The sequence below is a fragment of the Pelodiscus sinensis genome, chromosome 1 (genome assembly GCF_049634645.1).
Source record: "Pelodiscus sinensis isolate JC-2024 chromosome 1, ASM4963464v1, whole genome shotgun sequence".
Taxonomy (NCBI): domain Eukaryota; kingdom Metazoa; phylum Chordata; order Testudines; family Trionychidae; genus Pelodiscus; species Pelodiscus sinensis.
In genome coordinates this window covers 38323868-38343038 of record NC_134711.1, presented here as the reverse complement: position 1 = coordinate 38343038, position 19171 = coordinate 38323868, and the positions used below count along the sequence as shown (strand labels likewise).

The 19171-nt window shown below is 40.4% G+C and overlaps 1 protein-coding gene across 4 annotated transcripts in view; it reads right to left on the bottom strand.

Annotated features, from left to right (window-relative positions):
- GRM8 (glutamate metabotropic receptor 8) overlaps positions 1-19171 on the bottom strand; it is a 570836-nt gene that overhangs the window by 400735 nt on the left and 150930 nt on the right. For all 4 annotated transcript variants that reach the window (XM_075928371.1, XM_014573390.3, XM_014573388.3 and 1 more), the window contains one exon: positions 18671-18887. In XM_075928371.1, the coding sequence (XP_075784486.1) occupies positions 18671-18887 (217 nt within the window). The remainder of the gene's footprint in view (positions 1-18670; positions 18888-19171) is intronic.

Below are 19171 nucleotides of genomic sequence, written 5' to 3'. Positions count from 1 at the left end.
GTCCCCTAGTTCGAACTAGGGAGGCTAATGTAGGCATTCGAACTTACAAATGAAGCCCGGGATTTAAATATCCCGGGCTTTGTTTGCATGTTCCCGTCCGGTCGCCATTTTTAAATGCCACTAGTCCGGACTAACTGCCCGCGGCTATACACGACAGTTAAACGGTAATTCGAACTAAGTTCTTAGTTAGAATTACCTTTTACACCTCATTCCAGGAGGAGTAACAAGTAATTCAAACTAAGGACTTAGTTAGAATTACCGTTTAACTGCCGCGTGTAGCCGTGGGAAGTTAGTCCGGACTAGTGGCATTTAAAAATGGCGACCGGACGGGAACATGCAAACAAAGCCCGGGATATTTAAATCCCGGGCTTCATTTGCAAGTTCAAATGCCTACATTAGCCTCCCTAGTTCGAACTAGGGGGCTAGTGTAGACATACCCATAGACTCGTAGATTTTAAGGTCAGAAGGGACCATTATGATCATCTAGACTGACTCCTGGCACAACGCAGGCCACAGAATCTCACCCACCCACTCCTGGAATAATCCTCTTACCTATATTCCAGATATTGAAGCCTTCAAATAGTTTAAAGACCCCAAGATGCAGAGAATCCTCCATCTGCGATCTGTGCCCCATGCTACACAGGAAGGCGAAAAACCTCCAGGACCTCTGCCAGTCTACCCTGGAGGAAAATTCCTTCCCGAACACAAATACAGCAATCTCCTTACACACACACAGTCACGCGCACACACACAATGTAGAACTTAGAAATAAAGCTTATGAAGAAACGGTGCATTTTTAATATGGAGAAGGTTAATAATGCCCCAAAGATCCATACTATGACCAGTGCTGTTTAATACACTGATGATCAAGAACTGTGCAGATTTTGCCTCACTGCAAAGTGCACAAGATTATCTGGGATTTATGATAGAGAAAAGTGAGAAATTCTAAAGGGCATTCACAAAGCAGGTAAATGAGCACATGATAGCAGATAAAATTCACCATTGACAAATACTATGTGGTACACATCAGAAGGAAAACAGAACTTTTCATATGCACAACTTAGTTATAAATAGGCATTCAGCAAATATATGAGTGTCATTGCAAACAGCTCAGTGAAATCCTTTGCTCAGTGCTCAGCAGCCAGCAGAAAGCTAACAAAGTGCTAGATATACAAAGAATGAAAAAGAAAATTAAAATGAGATTATAATAGCATTATATACCTCGATAGTATGGCCTCATTTTGAGTGCTACTTTCATTCCTGGTCACTTCATCTCAAATTATATAAATGAAAAGCAGAAGGGGTCCAAGAGATAGATAATAAATTATTCAAGGTATGGAGGAAAGTGCTGTCTGTAGAGAGAATGAAAAGGTTGGAAGAATGTTTATTTGGAATGGAGGCATATAGGAAGGAATGTTATGGAGAAGGTAAATGGGCATTCCTAATTAACTCTGTCTTGTAACACCAGAATAAGGGAATAACCAATTAAACAGAAAGATAACACCTGAAACTGATTAAAGGAAACACTTTTGTGAATAAATGTATAACTGACTTATAGAATCATTGCTGAAAGATTCAAGAGTACTAGACACATATGTGATTTAAATGAACTTCCACACTTTTTATTAGTGAGATAAAAATATGTCAGGGGTATAACCTCTTATGCTTCAGGGGAAATACTAATCAAGCACTATGGGCAGATTATTCTTTAACTGTCATTACTGAGATTGCATCTTCCTCTTGTATTTAGTCGTGGCCACTGCTACAGAAAATATATTAATCTAGATGGTCTATGTCAGTCTGTTAATGCCCATATCCCATTGTACAGTTGTAGATATTGATAACTAAAATGTAATTAGCAACAACAAATTATTCAAATTAATAATTTAACCAAGAAATCTTGTCCCATTTATAACATATGAAAGCAGGTATTTTCCTGATTTGACCATGGCATTGTCTGGAGCAAAATTCCAAAACTACTAAGCACAACACTGGGCCTTTTCTTTCTTTCTCCCTGCACAGGCTCAAAAGGCGTGACATCTAATAAGTTTATCGACAGATGAGACTTCTTTGGTACCTACCTACAGGCTCCAGGCTAGTGAAATCTAGCTGGGACGGTAATAGTTGGAACCCTCTGAGGAGTTAATAAAAGATACAATGTAAGTGCAGACCAGACCAGTGTCTTATGGTCCTTCCTGCTGTCTGTGCTCTGGCAGAGCACTTAACCACAGGTGCACCTGACAAAAACTTACAAGGCATGAAAGCTAACATATTAGAGGCTATATTGCAAAGGTTCACTCACACTGAGTCTGAATAAGGCTGTAGTGGCTTGTGTATTGATCTATAACTTTAGATGTACTGCTTCAGCAATTATTCATATTTGTACAATACAAAAGATTGAAACTTGCTGGGAATAAAAAAACCAAAGGAGCTGTTTGCAAGCCCTTGAGGAAGGGAAACAAATCCCACTTAAGAAGTAGTACAGGTATGGGAAGCTGCTGGGACTAGTTATTCCTGGAATCTCTGAACAACCCCACAACCACAGTGAAGACTGAGCTGTCAGCACATATGGCAAAGTCCTGCATCCCCTACACCATCAGCTATTTGGAATGATAGAAACAAGGCATAATATTGCAACTATTATATTGTCAACCCTTGATGCTTTACCCTGCAGTGTTATCTCTGGAAGTCTCTGGACGTATGATAGGAATATCTACTCAGATTAACATGGCATGACTTCAATATATTACATCTTGTAATCTCAATTCTTTGTCTACACTACATTAAAGAGCCCTTCATTTTCAAAATCATTTTAGAAAAACATTTCAGTATTAAATACCCACATAAGGTATTTAAACTAAACCACACTGTTAATCTAATTGCACTGTTTGCTTAAAATTATCATTAATACATGGTTAATTTAATGCCATTAAGATAAAGAATTTTGAACTAGTTAAAAAAGATAAATTACCAACAAGATATTGCATTTAAAGTACTGCTAAAATAAATATTTGCTTTTTTTCTGCTTGACCTATCTGTTAAATTTTCATTCCTAATTATCATTGTGTTATCTGATGTTGAAGTGACTTAAAAAGAAAAACTATTGCTTTGATTCTGCAAACACGTACATGCCTAACTTACTTACGTGAATGCCTATAGCTCCAGTTCCATTCACATTAGTCAAGTTCAACACATGCATACATTTTTGCTGGAGTAGACACTTCTATATCAACATCATCATCTAATATTTATATTGTGAAAGATCCAAAAAGGCATAATTAAGTTGGACTTCATTGTGCAACGGGCTATACAAACATAAGTGTCCTTACTCCAAAGAGCTTATATTTGTCATATCAGAAAATCCTGATTTGACAAGATCAAAATTGTTTACAGGAGTATACAGAAGGATAGCTCTGAGCAATGGAAAAAATGTATATAACAGTTTCTAAATTTGTCATAATAGTATGTTTTCCTTAGGTAAAGAACCCATGAGAAAATCCTGTAATCAATAAACTTGTAAGCTTGTCTTTGGAGTTTTAAACTTGTCTTTGGAGTTTTATTATTGGTAAGGCATCTATTTTCTCCTGTAATTTTCAGAAAACATTGCTGCATAACTAGAATATATATAAAGTTGGTTGAAAAGAAGTAAGCATGTTCAATTGAACATAATTCTTTAAATCTTGTCAGTATGTCCTAGAACGTTCATTTTGTGTTTTTTGTTCGTTTGCATTAGGCCAGGGAAATGGGATGTACAGGATTGGTTATGTTGCCTTTATCAGTAAAGTACAGTACACAATTTTCTGTTTTGGGGAGGTATAAGAACAGTCTAGCAAACTCCAAGTGTAGTTAATGAGCGTACTACATAAAATGCATAGCATTTTCTTATGTTTATTTATCAAACCAAAATTCATCAGACATACAAAAAATAAAATTTGAGTTTATTGTATGCATAATTTTCTCTGGAATTGAAACATAAGAAAAACACATTCAGCTTAGGAACTAATGATTCCCACAAATAATGTTATTTGGTTTTTTAAACCCCTTAAGCAACTTCTAAAATCTTAGGCTATGTCTAGACTGCAGGCTTCTTTCGAAAGAGGCTCTTTCGAAAGCATCTTTCGAAAGAGCCTCTTTCGAAAGATCGCGTCTAGACTGCAGGCGGATCTTTCGATAGAGCAATCCGCTTTTTTGAAAGAGAGCACCCAGCGAGTCTGGATGCTCTCTTTCGAGGAAGCCCTATTTACATTGAAGAACGCCTTCTTTCGAAAGAGGAACTTTCGAAAGAAGGCGTTCTTCCTCGTGAAACGAGGTTTACCGCCATTGAAAGAAAAGCCGCGTTCTTTCGAAATTATTTCGAAAGAACGCGGCTTGAGTCTGGACGCAGGGGAAGTTTTTTCAGGAAAAGGCTACTTTTCCCGAAAAAACCCCTGAGTCTGGACACAGCCTTAGTTACAACATAACATTAATAGAATGTATCATAGAATCATAGAGCTGGAAGAGACCTCAGGAGGTCATCAAGTCCAGCCCCCTGGCTGGACCAAGCCCAACTAAATCAACCCAGCCAGGGCTTTGTCAAGCCGAGACAAAAAAAGCCTTAGGGATGGAGATTCCACTACCTCCCTAGGTAACCCGTTTCTGTACTTTACCTAGTGAAATAGTTTTTCCTAATATCCCAACCTACACCTCTCCCACTGTAACTTCAGACCATTGCTCCCTGTTCTGCTATCCGTCACTACTGTGAACAGCCTTTCTCCATCCTCTTTAGAACCTCCCTTCAGGAAGTTGAAGGCTGCTATCAATCCCCCCTCACTCTTCTCTTCTGAAGACTAAACAAACCCAGGTCCCTCAGTCTTTCCTCATAGGTCATGTGCTCCAGTCCCCTAATCACTTTGGTCACCCTCCGCTGGACCCTCTCCAACAGGTCCATATCCTTTCTACAGTGGGGGACCCAGAACTGGACACAATACTCCAGGTATGGCCTCACTGGAGCTGAATAAAGGGAATAATCACTTGTCTTGATCTGCTGGCACCCTCCTAACGCACCCTAATATGCCATTAGCCTTCTTGCCTACAAGAGCACACTGTTGACTCATATGCAACATTTCATCCACTGTAATCCTCATGTCCTTTTCTACAGAACTGCTACTTAACAATTCACTCCCCATCCTGTAACGATGTTTGGGATTCTTCCATCCCAAGTGCAGGACTCTATACTTGTCCTTGTTGAACCTCATCAGATTTCTTTTGGCCCAATCCTCTAATTTGTCCAGGTGATTCTGGACCCTATCCCTGCTCTCCAGCATATCTACCTCTCACCCTAGCTTAGTATCATCTGCGAACTAGCTGAGGGTGCAGTCCTTCTCCTCATCCACATCATTAATGAAGATGTTAAACAAAACCCATCCTAGAACCGATTCTTGGGACATTCCACTAGAAACTGACCGCCAATCTGACATCAAGCCGTTGATCATTACCCGTTGGGCCTGGCAGGCTAGCCAGCTTTCTATCCATCTTACAGTCCATTTATCCAATCCATATTCCCTTAACTAGCTGGCAAGAATATTGTGGAAGATCGTATCAAAAGCTTTGCTAAAGTCAAGGTATGTCACATCCACCGACTTTACCATATCCCCAAAGCCAGTTTGGTCAGGCATGACTTGCCCTTTGTGAATCCATGTTGACTAGTCCTGATCACTTTCCCCTCTTCCAAGTGCTTCAGAATGGATTCCTTGAGGATCCCCTCCATGATTTTTCTAGGGACTGAGGTGAGGCTGACTGGTCTGTTGTTCCCTGGATTGTCCTTCTTCCCTTTTTTAAAGATAGGCACTACATTTGCCTTTTTCCGATCATCCGGGATCTCTCCGAATCTCCACAAGTTTTCAAAGATAATGGCCAAAGGCTCCGCAATGACATTTGCAAACTCCCTCAATATCCTTGCATGCATTAAATCCAGGTCCATGGATTTCTGTATGTTTAGCTTTTCTAAATAGTTCCTAACCTGTTCTTTTGCCACCAAGGGCTGTCCACTTCCTTCCCATACTACCTAGTTGCCTAGTGCATTTGTCTGGGAGCTGACCTTGTCCATGAAGACAGAGTCAAAGAAAGCATTGAGTACTTCAGCTTTTCCCACATCATCTGTCACTAGATTATCTCCCTCATCCAGTAAGGGCCCCACACCCTCTCAGTTCACCCTCTTATTGCTAACATGCATGTAGAAACCTCTACTTCCCCTTCTAGCTCCTCCCTGTTTGTGAGCAGCAGGTCAAGCTGAGCATGGCCCCTGGTCTCTTCCTTCAGCACTTTTACCGAGAAGTTATCCCCAACATTCTCCAAAAAATTCCTGGATTGTCTGTATACTGCTATATTCGTCTCCCAACAGATGTCAGAGTGATTAAAGTCGTCCATGAGAACCAGGGCCTGCGATCTGGAAGCTTCTCGCAGTTGTCCAAAGAAAGCTTCGTCCACCTCATCCACCTCATCCGGTGGTCTTTAGCAGACACCAACCACAACATCACCCCTGTTGCTTCCACCTCTAAACATAACCCATAGACTCTCAGCAGTCTTTTCTCCCTCTAAATACTGGAGCTCCGAGCAATCATACTGCTCTCTTATATACAATGCAACTCCTCCTCCTTTCCTGTTCTTCCTGAACAGTTAATACCCTTCGATGACAGTGCTCCAGTCATGCTAGTCATCCCATCAAGTATCCTTTATTCCAATCAAATCATAGTTCTTTGACGGGGCCAAGCCTTCTAATTCTTCCTGTTTGTTTCCCAGGCTTCTCGCATTAGTGTAAAAACACCTTAGATAACCAGTTGATCACCCTACCTTCTCCATCCGAATCTGGGGTCCTCCTTTGTTGCTCACTCCTCCTTGTGGTCCCAGTGTCCAACTTCCTCACTTACCTCAGGACTTTGGTCACCGTCCCCCAAAAAACCTAGTTTAATGCCCTCCTCACTAGATTTGCAAGCCTGCCCACAAAGATGCTCTTTCCACTCTTGGTTAGGTGGATCCCATCTCTTCCTCTCTTCTCAATCCTTGTGCCCAGAACAGAGTCCCATTGTCAAAGAAACCAAAGCCCTCTCTCCAACACCACCTGCGCAACCACGCATTTACTTCCTCAATTCAACGATCCCTACCCAGACCTTTTCTTTCAACTGGAAGGATGGATGAGAACACCACTTGCATTTCAAAGTCTTTGATCCTTCTTCCCAGCACTACATAATCTGCTGTTACCCGCTCAAGGTCATTCTTGGCCGTATTGTTAGTTCCTACATGGAGAAGAAAGAAGGGGTAGCAATCTGAAGGTTTAATCACTTTCGCTGATTAAGACTCTCAGTCACATCCTGAATGCAAGCTCCTGGTAAGCAGCACACTTCCCAAGATTGCAGGTCTGGACGGCAGATGGATGACTCAGTCCATCCTAGGAGGGAGTTCCTGACCACCACCACCCGTCTTCTTCTCGTGGGGGTGGTGGTCATGGAATCCCCATCCCTAGAACTACACATCCCATGCCTTCTGATTTCTTCCCTGAGAGGTATAAATATAATTGGGTATGTCTACACTACAGTGTTATTTCAAAATATCTTATTGAGAAATAGTTATTTTGAAGTAGTTATTTTGAAGTAATGCATCTAGATATAAAATGTATTTCAAAATAGCACGTCCACATTGATAGGACGCTGAATCACATTTAAGGCCGTCCAGAACCGGTTCTGGCAGGGCATCAGGTCAGGAGTTAGCTTCAGGCAGCAGCCACACAGAGGTATCTGAGACCTGTGCTTAAAGGGACCCCGCACCGCCCTACCCCTCCCTCCAGACAGCCGGTTCTAAGGTTTCCCTACTTGCTTGCATACCTCTCCAAGGGACAGCAAAGCATTCTTTTCTCTGTATACTCTGGTTGCCCTCACTCAGGACACCACAGCACTCTGCGACATGGAGCCAGAGCCACCCCGGGCACTCTGGTGCTTCTCCTGGATGTGTTGCTGTGAACCTGGTAGCACATTCTGCAGGCAGTAACAGTCTCCCTGGTGTGCCCCACTGGGGGCTTGTGCCTCATTCCTCCCTCACATCCTTCCACTAACCCCTCGCTAAACCCCTTCCTGCTGTACACTAAAAGACACGTGTTAATTACAACAAAGCCTCTTTATTGAACAAAATTGGGGTGAGAAGAGAATGAAACTGAGGTGAGACTGGGGAAAGAAGGTGTGACGGGGAGGAGGGAGGGTAGGAGAGGGGAGGGGGACACTGCCAGGGGAAGGCAAAGGGAGGAAGGGGGAGGAGACGCTCAGGGTTGGGGGTCTCGCTGTCCCAACTGTCTCTCAGCACCGAAGGATTGGAGGCCTCAGCGTCTCTGGGGGTGTAGGCAGGGTGGGGAGGAAGAAGTGGGAGGGAGGAGGAGGAGTGGGAGAAGGAGTGGTAGCTGGGGAGGCAGCAGGGGCTGGAGCAGCAAGCTCTGCCCCAGGGTCGATGACCACCTGGGGAGCACGGACCAACCTGCCCCCCAGGATGCGGTCCATGGCATCAAAATATGGGCAAGGGTCTGGGTCTGCCCCTGGTTGGGAGCTGCCCCTTGTGGCCCTGGCATTCGCCTGCCACAGCTCCCTTATTTTCATGCAAACCTGCTCCTGGGTTCGCATGTGGCCTTTGGTGGCCAGGCTGGCAGCCATCTGCCTGTAGACGATTGTGTTCCTCCATTTAGTGCAGGGATCGTGGATGTTGGAGGCATCCCCCAAAACCTGAATTAGGTCCCTGATCTCCGCACTGGACCAGGCAGGCACCCATCTTTTCACGCCCCGGCAGGCTCCTGGGAGCTGGCAGACTGGTCCTGGGGAGCGGTGAAGGGCTGGCTGGCACTGGCTGGGGTCAAGTTGGGGCCATTGGGTCAGGTGCAGCGACTGCTGGCTCTGGGCTGGCAGGCTTGGAGCTGGCCCAGGCACTGTGGCCAGAGTCTGTCCCTTTAAGGGATTTGGGAAGGAGGGAGAGGAGAGGAGTTTTCCTGGTTGGGGCCAGAGTGGCCAGCAGGGCACCCTGGGAAGGGCTGGAGGCTCCCTATTTCAAAATAAGCGTCTACAGAGAACTTATTTCAAAATAGCAATTTCAAAATTGGCGCTATTCTTCGTGGAATGAGGTTTACCAATTTCAAAATAATCCCTCCACTATTTGATTTAATTTTGAAATAGCTGTTTGGCTGTGTAGACACTGGTAAAGTTATTTCGAAATAACAGCTGTTATTTCAAAACAACTTTGCTGTGTAGACATACCCATTAAGTTGGCCACAAAAATGTCTTGTATATTGTTTTAATAGAGAGGTTATATGCCCAGCTCCATACAATTAAGAGAAAAAATACTTTATATTGATTAGTACCAGTGAAAGTAAGGAATTAAAATGGGACATGCATCATAAGACTTTAAAAATTACGTTGTACTTTATCAGGTTCTTTAAAAAATGTGTGAAAGTATTAAACATTTCCTAGAATCTTTTTAAAGAGTCTACAATATTAATGTACTTACAGTCATATTTTGCAATCTTCCAAACATTGCAAGTTTTTGGTGACAATAACATGGTGTTAGTATTACAGTTTGGAAATTGAAATGCAGTATTATCAGTACAAGTCAGCTGCATAAATATAAATATAACATTTACAATTGAATTAAAATATTTTCCTTTTGTGATAGCATGGCAGAATATTGCTAGTTTTATAAAAATAATTTAAGCTTCTATCCATTTCTAAAATAGGAAAATTCTCTGAGATGAAATAACACAATGTTAAATGTAACCTTTATGTCTTTGCACTGTCCTTTTAATATAAAGTCAGCCAGTTACTTACCAAGACAAAAAAAAAACCCTTTATATTAAAAGATGATAGCAGAAAAAGTAAATGCATGCATTCTTGTTTATTTCTAAGGTACTTGTTGCCATGGTCTCTAAGGGCAGTAAAGTGAAGAGGTGTGAGCGATGGATGGGGGAGTAGCCATTGAAAGACGTATGAGAGGGGGCAAGGAGGCATTGTGGGAGGGGGCTGAGCAGCACAGAGGTTGAAACATGTGCAGAACTTCAGCAGGGAAAGATTGAGTGGGAAAGACCTCAGGATGGGGCATGCCCAGCCTCCCCAAATAGAAGAATCACACACTGGCCATGTTTGATCCTACTTTTCTCTGTCTCTCTCCCCCTTCTCTATACTCTCTCCTTCTCTACCCTCTCCTCCTGGCTATATATATATATGATATTTTGCAGTCTGCAGAGCAAAGGGGGGAAATTATAAAAGTTTTCATCTTTCCTTAATAAGCTACAGTTTTCTGCTTTTATCATTGTTATCATCTCCTTTAATAGTCTCTCATAAGAGACAGCCACTTCCTATCAAGAGGCATAATGACGCTTCATTGGCCACTAGTGGGAATAATATTCTCCAGCATTCCACATCCCATTAAGGCATCTGCAGAGGTTTAGCAATTTGAACGTGGCAATAGCTAAACCAAGCAAGAAGCCTGACCCTAAAAGAGATTTTCTATAATCAATCCCCACAGTGTACTGCCATACTCTGGAAAATGTCCCCCGCAATGTCTGTTCAGTTGCCTCCCTGGTGGTGGATTTGTGATCTGACTAAGAGAGCACTATGCCTGAGTTAATCCAGCAGAAAAAGAAAACTTAAAAGAGAGAAGAAAGCCTTGATTTACCAACAAACATTTTGACAAGCAGCACTGATGTAAAAAGAAATACAAAAAAGAAGTACTGTACATGACAGCTGAATGGGAACTTGGTAAAATATATTTGCTTTTGTAAACTTGCCGTAAGCATGTCATTGATTTCTTATATTTGTATATCCGTTTATTCTTGGGGCAAATATACTAACATAAACTGAACTCAACAGCTAAATGATAATAATATCACTGGGAAATGTAATAAAAGAACCAAATAATAAAAATCTAATATAGTGTCTTTAGATGATAAAGTACAGTAAAGGAGATTTAGAATTACTACCATTTCCCATTCCAATCATTGTCATGTAACATATTTAATTTTCAGCTATGTTTTGAACCAGCTATTATATTTGTCATTAAAATGAGAGAGGATTTTGATGCTTACTATATTCTGTGGTATGAGTGTGGTAGCTCTTTAACATTTTTAGTCTTTTTCATTTCGATTAAGAGGCCATTAACCCCTCTGCTCAAGATAGTGAATATGGAGCAGAAACTGGATGGACAGTCAATCAAATTAGAAAATAAAAAAATTAAACTAGGTGTAGGAGGGGAAGATTTTAGGTAGCCCAGAGCCCAGTAACATGTTTACGCCACTACTAGCAGCTGGAATATCAGTTTTGTTATGATTATTGCTAAAACAGCTGGATAGGCCATTTCTGAGATTTTAGCATGACTAACCAGGCTGGTAGGGAAAAATGAGTGACCATGAGCATTAAATATGACCCTGTGTCCTCCTAACTTGAGCTTTGCCCTCAAGCATGCAGTTGTGCAGGACAGGAAGTCTGGCATTAGCTAACTATTACTATATGAAATGCATCTCACTAACTGATGAAAAATCCTGCCTGACAAGCTGGAAAACTCAGCACCTAACCTGTGCTCAGTACTTGGGATTTTGTTTTGTTTTGTTATTAAGGAATACACTATGTAATACAAACAAATTGGATTTAAAAGGGATGAAGAATCTGAGGGTATGTCTACACTAGCCCCCTACTTTGAACTAGGGAGGCTAATGTAGGCATTCAAAGTTGCAAATCAAGCCCAGGATTTAAATATCCCGTTCTTGATTTGCATCTTCCCGGCTGGTCGCCATTTTTGAAATTTACATGTCCGGACTAACTGCCCACGTCTACACGTGGCAGGGGCCCGATAGTTCGAATTAAAGTCCTAGTTTGAACTACCTGTTAAACCTCATTCCAGGAGGAATAACAGGGAGTCCGAACTAGGGCTTTAATTTGAACTACAGGGTCCCTGCCGCGTGTAGATGCGGGCAGTTAGTCCAGACTTGTAAATTTCAAAAATGGCGACTGGCCGGGAAGATGCAAATCAAGAACGGGATATTTAAATCCCGGGCTTGATTTGCAACTTCGAATGCCTACATTAGCCTCCCCAGTTCGAACTAGGGGGCTAGTGTAGACATACCCTGAGCTATTGAACACTTGGGACACTGGAGATTTCTTGGATACCTCTCAAATTTCCTTGCAAATGGAAGGCTGGCCACTGGAAGTCTACAAATATCTATTCAAGATCTCCTCAGGACTATAGATAAATATGGAGTTAATTTGTAGTGCTCTCCTAACCTATTGCTGATGTATGTAAGTGCTGTGGACTAAATACAGTTATAGATTTGAGTGAAAGCATTTTTGTTTGCATGCTTGGCTAGATGTGCCATGTCCCCATTGATTTATTTCCTGTCAACATCACACAAAATGATTAGTTACCAAGTGCTCTGGTTTCAGCAAAACCCCAGGTAATATAGTGACAAACAAAACACTGTTATATTAAATAGATATGCAAAGCACTGAAAATATTTTCTACTTTAAAGAGGATAAAAAACCAACCCCATCCCGGCACTAACTCCATTCTCATTATGGTGATGCCTACCCAACTGAAGAAAATTTTTGTAAAACAAATTGGAATTTATTCCAGTGTAAAGTTTGATGGCTACAATCTTACACAACCCCTCTGATGCGGAACTTCTAATAATAATGAAGACAACAATTTGTCTCACATTCTTTCCACAAGTAAATAATTTTTCACTACTGCCTAGTAGTCTTATTACTATTAGTCTTGGTGTCCTTACACCCACTTTGCCTCCTGCTGCCAGTAACATTTGCCTGTTTTAAGTTAGAATATGTTATTCCGGGTAGGAACTGTGCCTTTCTGAATTCATCCAGCATCCAGCACAAAGGGCCTGTACAAGAGTCACTATCCCAGAGTGCCCTCTTGCAGCACACTGTGGCATTGCAGCTGTTCTGTGTCAACTTCCCTACCACACTTTTCAGTCAACTCCAGCCCTAAAGATGACTTGACTCTCCACCAAGCCATCTTAGAGACTTCCATTCCTTCTGGGGCAATGGAGTCCTTAAATGAAACCCAACAAAAGCCCAAAACCAAACGATTTTTTTGCCCAAGCAGGATCAGTGTTCAGCCCCCTTTTTATTGTCCTAACACCACCAGCAGGTATCTGAGCTCTAATCAACCAATTCAGTCAAGGCTTACCATCCTAAAAAGGGGGTTCTGGATAGCCACAGTTCTCAGACAGCTCAACCTGGCTTCTTGCCCCCAAAGCATGAGCAACGTGTCCATTCTCCTTCCCAGATAGCTGACAGCTTCTTTCTTTACTATTTCTTGAATATAATGGTGTAGCACTCAGATTCTATGGGCTTCAGGTGCTGGATTTTATGATACATTGTTACAATCTCTCTTTTTTTTCATGGTATATATTTTTAAAAATCGTGATACTGCTTTTTTAATGGTGCCCCATATTCCTAATGCTTCTACCAAGTATTCTTGTGTGGACTTTGTCATTTTTTAGGTGTTTGAGTTTCTCATGCAAAATCCTCCTATCCCTATTGAACTCATTACAACCCCAAAAGCTTGTATGCCTATTTATTTGGCTTTTTATGTCTCACATACCCCATTATTGCATCTGTTAATTAAGTCTATGTTTAAGTTATGTTTAAATTGGTATTTAGTAACTATTCAGAGTAAAGCTGGCTCATCCTTGCTAGGGAATACTTCATGGCATCTTTTTGCCTTGTTTCTTTTCTCCACATTTTCTGTCATTCCTCTCTTAGTTCATTTTAATTAGATTTTTGTTGCACATTTACTTAGAGAAATTTCTGTCAATTTTTGCATTTTACAGCATTTTTGCTACCTTTACAGCCATGTTCTTTCCTGATATTCCAACACATGATAAGATCCATGTTTTTTAAATGTTTATTCTTATCAGTGCAAGTTTTATTAGTAGAAATGATATTGCTATCTGAATCCCATTTTTCATAGCCAGTAGTCCTGAGAGTGAATCTGACAAGATGACAGCTGAGGTAGGTGGCACATCTAGTATCCGGTAAAATGCCAACATTATTCTTGCCACTTTGGCCACTCTAGTGATTACATGCTTGATAGTTCTATGAATTCCTTTATTTCAAGCTCTGAGACAGAGAATGCTGACCCCACTTCTGTTTTAACCCTCTTTTGACCCATCTGTACATTTTTAGCAATGTTTACCCCATTTAGAGGGGGAGGAGAGAGATTCACTAAATGTACACATTTATCTCCCTTTTTAATTTGATTATATATTTTCTCATTTAGCTAAGGTGTATGATTGTACACCCAGAGAGCCATGAAAAAAGTATTATATAGTAATTTATATTAGGACTTTCTTTTCTCTTAGTTCCTTTGTCTCTGTTTTAATCCTGTTCAAATGAGATATATTGGAGTGTTTCCACTGTGTTGTCCACTGAATTTCCAGCATTCTTCATATATTTGTTTAGTGTTGCCATCTTCCCTTTTTCCCATAACCTTTTGAGCAAAAGATTAAGTCCAGTAACTTTATTATTTATGCAGACATTTCACCAACTCCTATTTGCATTACACAAAAAACATGTTGTGATCAGAGAATGCTTGGGTTTGGTTTAAGTCTACCGTCTCAGGTTCATTTTTGATGCTGAACTACATGTGTGCCATCCATATACACTGTTTTTCTTACTACGTTTTACAAAGCATTACCCGTTGTTTTCTTATCAGTGCCCCGGGTGATTCCAGAATCACTATTAAGTAGATTGAGTTTACTTTTACATTTATCTTCAATATTTTCAGTATGATTCTTCCATGTTGCTATCAAATGTCACACTCAGCTTTTAACTAAACCAAATTGCTGTCCATAGAGACAAAGTTTTCAGTCTTTTTTAATTTCCCTTTTACTGAATCTCATTTCTTTTATTTTGTGTACTGAAAATGTAAATGCCCTCTTGTTTCCCCATTCCACACTTTCCCTAAGTACTTCATTAATTTATTTTTCAGTGATTTCCTTGTTCCTGTTTTAGTCCCTATAGCACAGTCATCTGCAAACAAGAAAAACTTTTCTGCATTCATCTTTTTTGGAAAATTATTTATGACTACATTGAATAAGTTAGGGCTGATGGCACTCTGCAGGGGAGTGCCAGTTGTGAATGTTTATATGCTAGAGTAAGATTTCCCTACTCTGACTTGCATAGCTCTTTGCCTTAAGAAAGCCTTTATCAACGCCTATATAGCCCTCAGCGGAAGGGCTTTTTTTTCTTTTAAGTCCCACATCCTGCACAAGTGTAGTGATGAAGAGCTAACTTAACAGAGCTGACTGGTCTAATATCGCCTCTTCTGAAAGCTGCAGGCCACCCTGTTGCAGGCTTTCTATTCTGATCAGGGCCTCTGAATGTCACCATATCAGGATTATTATTACAGTTTTATTATCCCTCACCATTATATGGAGATTCTCATATTTAATAGTTTTCTTACAGCTCCAGGTCCTGGAGCCCAGTAATTCTGTGAGCAGCTGTGCTTTCCTTTAAAAAGAAAAGATGTTATGGTTATGGAGAAAAGCCATCATCAGTAGCAGAAGTAGAGGTGTCCAAGGGAAAGGGTATTTCTATCCTGTGGGAATTCCATATTTAATTTTTTTTAAATCATGTGATTAATCATAACAAATTGATAGATTTCCCTGACCTTATCTAAACATTTCATAATGATAAAGACAAAATAAAATGTGTCAAGTTTAAAAAAAACATTTTCATGGTTTCCCATTGACAAAAATTAATATGTTTCTATGAAATGTTTAGCTTTCGTCTAATCAGCATTTTCTGACAAAAAATGTTCTATTGGAATTTTTTTTTACTAGCTCTAGGTAGTATTTCTATTTCAAGCTGAATAGATTTTGATCAAGAATTTTTTAACTCTTGTGCTGTGGCTCTATTGAAAGCCAAAATGGTTTCTTCTCCCTAATAGCATCCATTAAATCTTGAACAACAGATTTAGTAGGTAGTAAACAGCCTGATGAATCTGAATTATCTTCCCTTCATTACAGAGACAAATGTTTATCAGCAAGAGATTTCTGTATATTGTGCAAACAAGATATCCTGGACGTGGAATAGTTTGTTAGCTTCTGTGGTAATAGAGCTATACTTGGGTTGGACAAATGTAAAGTCATGTAAAAGGAAGACTGAGGAAGATATTCTGAGGCAGCTCTGTCAATACTGAAAGTCAACAGAATTTCCTTTCAATCTATAGAATCACAGACCTCAAGAGGTCATCGAGTCCAGCCCCCCGCCCTCAAGGCAGGACCAAGCTCCGTCTACACCATCCCTGACAGATGTCTATCTAACCTGTTCTTAAATATCTCCAGAGAGGGAGATTCCACCACCTCCCTTGGCAATTTATTCCAATATTTGATCACCCTGACAGTTAGGAATTTTTTCCTCATGTCCAATCTAAACCTCCGCTGCTGCACTTTAAGCCCATTACTCATTGTCCTGTCCTCAGTAACCAAGAGGAACAAATTTTCTCCTATCATGTCCCCCCTTAATCTTCTTTTTTCCAAACTAAGCAAGCCCAGTTCATGAAGCCTGGCTTCATAGGTCATGTTCTCTAAACCTTTAATCATTCTTGTTGCTCTTCTCTGTACCCTTTCCAATTTCTCCACATCTTTCTTGAAATGTGGCGCCCAGAACTGGACACAGTACTCCAGCTGAGGCCTAACTAGTGCAGAGTAGAGCAGCAGAATGACTTCACGAGTTTTGCTTACAACACACCTGTTGATACAACCTAGAATCATATTTGCTTTTTTTGCAACAGCATCACACTGTTGACTCATATTCAACTCATATTCAACTTGTGGTCCACTATGACCCCTAGATCCCTTTCTGCCATGCTCCTTCCTAGACAGCCGCTTCCCATCTTGTATGTATGGAACTGATTGTTCCTTCCTAAGTGGAGCACTTTGCATTTCTCTTTATTAAACCTCATCCTGTTTACCTCTGACCATTTCTCTAACTTGCTAAGGTCATTTTGAATTATGTCCCTATCCTCCAAAGAAGTTGCAACCCCACCCAGTTTGGTATCATCTAGTTTTATACTAGTACAAGGCAGGGAGACTGCACTTCTATCTAATACACACACATGGAATATAGGACAAACACCCAAACTGTTTCACCAGAAGCCTTTGATACCACTGACAGAGATAGGTGCTATTAATATGCCTGTGGCCAATGGCAGATACACAATAATGTTTCAGTAACTTTGTACTAATCTTTCTAATAGGAAGTATTAAATGATTATGAGCTTCAAGGGCTCTCTCATGTGGCAACCCTGCTGCATTTTTAAGTGATAGAAGTCCACATTCCATCACTGGAAAAAAATGTTCAGCCATTGGTACTCGGTGTGCAAATTGCAGTATTGTCTTTTAAAAGCAGATCTTACAAAAATCAACCATGCCTTGATCCTTTCTTGGTCAAATAATTAAAAGGTACTTTACTTGAGTTGACATATGAAGACCACTTGGTATACTGAATGAAAGTGGTGTAATTACTTACTCAGAGTTCTCACACAAATCATTATATACTGCATAGAATGCAAGGGATCCATTTCAGGTTGTTGATTTATAAGGCCCTCTATGGTTTGAGCCTTAGGTTGGAAATGCCACTCTCTTTGTGTCTTATCTAGACAACTAGGGAAGTCAAGCTGATAGTCTCTAGATCTATATGAGGAAGTTGGAGACAGATCTGAGCATCTGACTCTACAATTTTCTTTTCCCCTCCAACAACTTGTCCTGACAAAGTAAGAGTTTGTTGACCTTCAAGGCATGCTGCAAGTCCATAAATTAATCCATGGTGTATAAGGAGGAATACCAAAGCTGTTTGAGGTTTTTGTAAAGTAGGGAGCTATTTGTGTTAATTAACACTGGTTTAGTTGGCGAAATATCAGTACCTGATATCTACTCCTCCCGCCTTCAAACTGCCTATTACTCCCCTCATTGGATCTAAAATTCATTGTTCCTGAAAAACAGCCAATTTTTCATGCCAGAAATAACTACTGCACTGAGAAAAGATGAAACAGACCTTAAAAATACTCCTCATAATATGCCAATGTTTATATAACACATTTCATGCTGAAATAAAAACAACCAGGGTATGTCTTTGTACTTTATAGAATTTTTAGAGCAGCAAGATTAAAAACTCCATGAACTACAGTGAGAAAGATTTGTCAAGACTTTGTCATCACAAGATTAGAATTTTCTTAAAACAACTTGATCATAACCACTCTGGCCACAGTCCAACTGCCATTTTTTAAAAAAAGATGACAATTCACTAGTATAAGTTTCAATCTAAAATGACTATATTACATGCCATTTATCAAACCCTTAGAATCTCTAATTTGTCAAAGAGTGTCTCCTTTCCAAGATGGGTAAGATCTTTTTGAATTTCTTGATTTTGTCAGGCACTCTTCTTTCTGAATAAGCACCAAAGTGTCACCTTGACAGATTCATGAACAGCAAAATAATTCATAATATACTCCACTTCTCTCCAGAATACAGTCTAGGTCATGCATCTGTAGGAGTTCTAATTATCCCTCACAGACTAGACAGTATTTAGTGATGCTTAGACTTTAGTAACTTGTCAGCTATAAATACAAAATCTGACAAATGTACACTTACCAATTTCCCTCGAGATCTGAGTAAATGCTTCTACACCGCTCTCCCCATAGTTTCCCTCGGAAGCCAGCGTTGACACATAGTTCCATCCAAGTGCTGTCACAATATCGACCATGGCTTGGGCTTGGTATGAGTCAGGTGGAACCACTCGAGAGAAAAAGTCATACCTAGTATTATCACTTAACTCTGGAGCTGTAGATGCATAGCTGATTTGAGGTATCTGCAAACAAAATGATAAGTAATTCAAGCCAATCTAAAATAATTTTCAGTTTAAAATAGATTATACACAGGAGCAGCATAGTACTGAATATCTTGTTATAATTAAAGCAACTAATCAGAAACCATTTCAGATATTGTAAAATGTCAATTAAGTTTCATTGCATAAATTCCCCCCTCCCCACCAGTGAATAATGAATTATGTTTTTCCCCAGATATTATGAGTCATGACTCCTGACATACCAGAACAACATATTTCCTCATTCCAGCCACACTAAGAATTGATGC